The sequence below is a fragment of the Poecilia formosa genome, unplaced genomic scaffold, assembly GCF_000485575.1.
Source record: "Poecilia formosa unplaced genomic scaffold, Poecilia_formosa-5.1.2 Scaffold420, whole genome shotgun sequence".
NCBI lineage: Eukaryota > Metazoa > Chordata > Actinopteri > Cyprinodontiformes > Poeciliidae > Poecilia > Poecilia formosa.
The window spans coordinates 210,728-214,805 of NW_006800359.1; the positions used below are offsets into that span (position 1 = coordinate 210,728).

At 48.4% G+C, this 4,078-nt stretch overlaps 1 protein-coding gene across 2 annotated transcripts in view; it reads left to right on the top strand.

The window, feature by feature from the left end:
• The window catches only part of trim33l (tripartite motif containing 33, like), a 21,780-nt gene that overhangs the window by 8,868 nt on the left and 8,834 nt on the right, over positions 1–4,078 (top strand). For both annotated transcript variants that reach the window (XM_016663438.1, XM_007576915.2), the window contains 2 exons: positions 2–1,679; positions 1,764–1,975. In XM_016663438.1, coding sequence (XP_016518924.1) covers positions 2–1,679; positions 1,764–1,975 — 1,890 coding nt within the window. The remainder of the gene's footprint in view (position 1; positions 1,680–1,763; positions 1,976–4,078) is intronic.

The following is a 4,078-nucleotide window of genomic DNA, read 5'->3' on the forward strand; positions in this document are numbered from 1 at the left end:
TTGTCCCTGCTTCCACCTCATTTCTTGTCCCTGCTTCCACCTCATTTCTTGTCCCTGCTTCCACCTCACTTCCTGTTCCTGCTTCCACATCACTTCCTGTTCCTGCTTCCACATCACTTCCTGTTCCTGCGGTGGTTAAGTCCAGAGCCGCTCAGGACATTGAAGCCAGGAACCCGTTCCTCTGGAGCCTCCTCAGTCAGTCGTCCCCGTCCTCTTCATCTCTGTCCTCTTCGTCTCCGTCCTCTTCGTCTCCGGCCAGTCCGTCTCTGCCTTCCTCAGGTCTGGTTCGTGGTCAGAGTTCATCCAGTTGCTCCTCTTCCTCGTTGACTTCAGACGTTCGGCTTCAAACCTCGACCACCAAAGGTCCTGGAAGGGTGGCAGACCGATCTGAAGGAGCAAAGCCTACTCCGTCACCGGAGCCGTCCAGAGGTTTTGATTCTGCGGTCAGGATCAATGTTCTGACCAAGTCCCAGCTGGAGTCCAGCTCAGATAAACTGTTTGTCAAGTTTCAGTGGATGAAGAAGAACTCCAAGTCTTCCAAGTCCAGCAGCTCTTTGGTACCCAGTTCTCCTAAAATAAAGAGGTTACTCTCTGGGAAACGGCAGCCTCAGAGGATTCAGAACCAGCCTGGCAGTCCGGTCCGAAAACTGAACCGCCAGGCTAGTGGCATGGAGTCTTTACCCTCCATGCCCTCCGTTCCTCCGTTCCCATCCACCGATCTGGTCTTCTCCAAGGCGGTTTCCACAGCAGCTCCACCCGGCAACATTCAGCCGCTGGTCCAGCTGTCGCCTAGTCTCAACCAGCAGGTTCTCGGCCAGAACCTCCCACCTTCCATCCTGCTGCTGACCAACACCAGCCAGAATCCTGTGACTGGCTCCGGTTCTGGTCCCCCCTCTTCGGTTTCGGCCGGTCCTCAAACTCTTCCAGGAAATGACCCATCTGTCCGGTGGAGTCCAGAGATCCAGAACCTTCCTGAATCCAACAACCTGCAGCTCCTAGAATGTCTCATCTCCGAGGTTGGACTTCCTTCCTCCGCCTTGAAAGACCAGCAGCAGAATCCTGCTTCAAAGCAGACGGGCAAACGAAAGGAACCAAACAGACTGGTACAAGGTTCTTCAGCTGGAATTGATCCACCATTAGGGTGCAGATCATCTGACCCAACCAGGACTGGAGCCTCTGACCAGGACCTCATTGTGGTGCTGTCAGACGACGAGTCGCTGCCTGACGTGTATGAGGTTCAACCCAGCGTTGAGGAGGTCCGGTCGTTTCTTCCTCCAGTTACTGTTGGAGGTTCAGATGTTGAAATCAATATCGTTGAGACCAAACCTCCAGGGTTCGAGTCCAAACCAAGAACATTAAAGTTTATAGAAAGAGACATCTTTGATGAACCAGCTTCACCGGCAGTGTCAGAGGACAGGATGTCCACTGCCTTGTCTGAAGTACCTGAACTAGGACTCAAACTGTCTTCCTCTGAAACATCTGACAGCGACGATGAAGACTTGCTGAGCATTCGGACTGAACAGCTGGACTACGGCCAGCTCTGCTGGCAGCCCACAGTGTCTCTGCTGAGACTTCCCCTGTCCCTGCCTGGACCTGGGCGGCCCCTGCCTCGCTACCATTTCATCCTTGGAGACAAGCAAGACGAGCTGTATCTGCAGGAGATGGAAGAGGACGATCAGGTTGGTTCTACATCGTAATAGACTCAAAGAACAGCATCTGCTCAGATCAGGTCCTGTTATGCTTGTTGTTCTGCTGTCCCACAGTCCAGCGACGAGGACGTCTCAGAGATCGTCACTGACCATGACTCTGACGTCACCGAAGACTTCACCATTCTTCAGTCTACAGAGTCTCCACTGTCCCTGGAGGTCATTTCCTGTGCTGCTTGCGGATCATCCAGTGCGTCAAAGATCTGCACTGTCTGTGGTCGGGGGTACCACAGAGACTGCCACGTCCCTCCGTTTGGACCAGACATCTGGTAGGACTTACCTTCATCTGCTGATGGAGCTGATCTTGAGATTTGTGGTGCAATTTAGTCGTAGCGTGACGTCATCTGCAGTTCTATACTCCTAGAAACTATTTGGTGGTGCTTTAAGAAACAAATGAGCTGCCATCCCTGAAGTGAGTCACTCTACTTTTCTACTGGATCTCTATCTGGAGCCTGGTTCAGATGTAGCATCTGGGCTGAAGAAAAGGAGATCATATAAGTCCAAATAAAGGTTTCTGCAACATCTGTGACCCCAAGATCAATGCTGAACCCTGAAAACAGCGAGTGAGAACTCACTAAAAACCTCAATCTAAATATTTAATGTAATCAGTAATGGTCAAGACTAACTGCAAAGCTAATTGCGCTAGCACTAAAGCACTAAACATAAATGTTAGTTCCACTAATGCTAAAGAGCTATGTGCACATAGCATTTAGCGAAAGCTAACTCTAAAGAGCTGCAGCAACAAGGTATTAACAAACGCTAATGCTACAGTAATTAACCTAATTCAGCCATGCTGTCACCCGCCAGGTGTCAGTGATGCATGTGCTGCTACATCATATGTTGCCCTCATCTTCTTTAAATCAAATTTTATTTGTATAGCACATTTCAGCAACAAGGCATCTCAAAGAGATTTACGTAATAAAACACAAAGTCATGCAACAGAATCAAGAACTGAAACATGACATTGAATCAAGAGCCATCATTCAATTCTTAATCGATTATTCTTCAGAATCCACTCTGACCAGCTGAGTTTCAGTCTGGATTTAAAGGAGCTCAGTGTTTCAGCTGTTTTTCAGTTTTCTGGAAGTTTGTTCCAGATTTGTGGTGCATAGAAGCTGAATGTTGCTTCTCCTCGTTTGGTTCTGGTTCTGGATGCAGAGTAGAACCAGAACCTGAGGGGTCTGGAAGGTTGATACATCAGCAGCAGATCTTTAATGTATTGTGGTGCTGAGCTGTGTTATATCAGTATTTTAAAGTCTGTCCTCTTAGTGGAACTGGGTGTTATGAGCTCCACCTTCCTGGTTCTAGTCAGAACAGCAGCAGCAGCTTCTGGATCAGCTGCAGCAGGAGGATTGATTTGTTAGTCAGACCTGTGAAGACGCTGCTGCAGGAATCGGTGCGACTGAAGATATAAACGCCTGGATGAGTTTCTCTGGATCGCTCTGAGACATCAGTCCTCTGATCCTGGAGATTCTTCAGGTGAGAAAAGGCCGACTTTGTACAGCGATCCCTTGTTTTTCTTTGTGGCGTTCTGAAAATAACCACGATAAGTGAAATCCGTGAAGTAGTTACCTTTAGTTTTTACAGTTATTATACAGCATAAATAAATACATTGAAACCAAAGAATAAAACCTGTTTTCAGATCAGCGGATGTTCATCAATCGGCCTTAATGTGATCCGGAGTCATGGCATTAAAGCGTCTCCTCCAACCTGCCCCGAGATTCACAGCTGGATCTACGGCAGAGCGACGGATCTGAGCCTCCGGTCGGGTTCTGCTGCCTCTGGCCAGTTTTATCCATCAGGCATTCAAAGTTTTCAGCTTTCATCTCCTGAATGGCCAATCTGTAGTTAGCCAATCAGGACGCAGAACACAACGCACTGTGAAAAAAACTGCACAAAACAATCTGTGAAGCAGCGAGACGGCGAAGGATCACTGTAACTGTCTTTATGTGGCTTTGAAGGTTCAGGTCAGACAAGTCGGGTTTGGTATGTGAGCGCTAAGAAGAGAAGTGCCGAGTAGAACATGTTGATTCATTTCATCCGTAAATTTGAGAAACTCTGGTTTCTTCGTAGGTATGTTATGACTGTAGGGAATGAGTGTGGGAGTGTGGAGGGAGGAGGAGGGGAACCAGCTGCTCTGTCTGCAGTCGATGTTTTATCAGCTTGTTTTGGTCCTGATAAGCTGAGGGATCCATCCTAGTCACACATCCTTGAGCCTGTTCCTCTGAAGCGATGGTCACATTGTTGTTGATAAAATGAAAAATGTTTGCAGTGAGCAGCCTTATTCCATGTTTGTTCAGACTGCGTCCTCCTCTTCCTAGAGGTGAAAGCGCTGCCAGTAGATCCAGAGGTCATCGATGAAGGTCACTGAG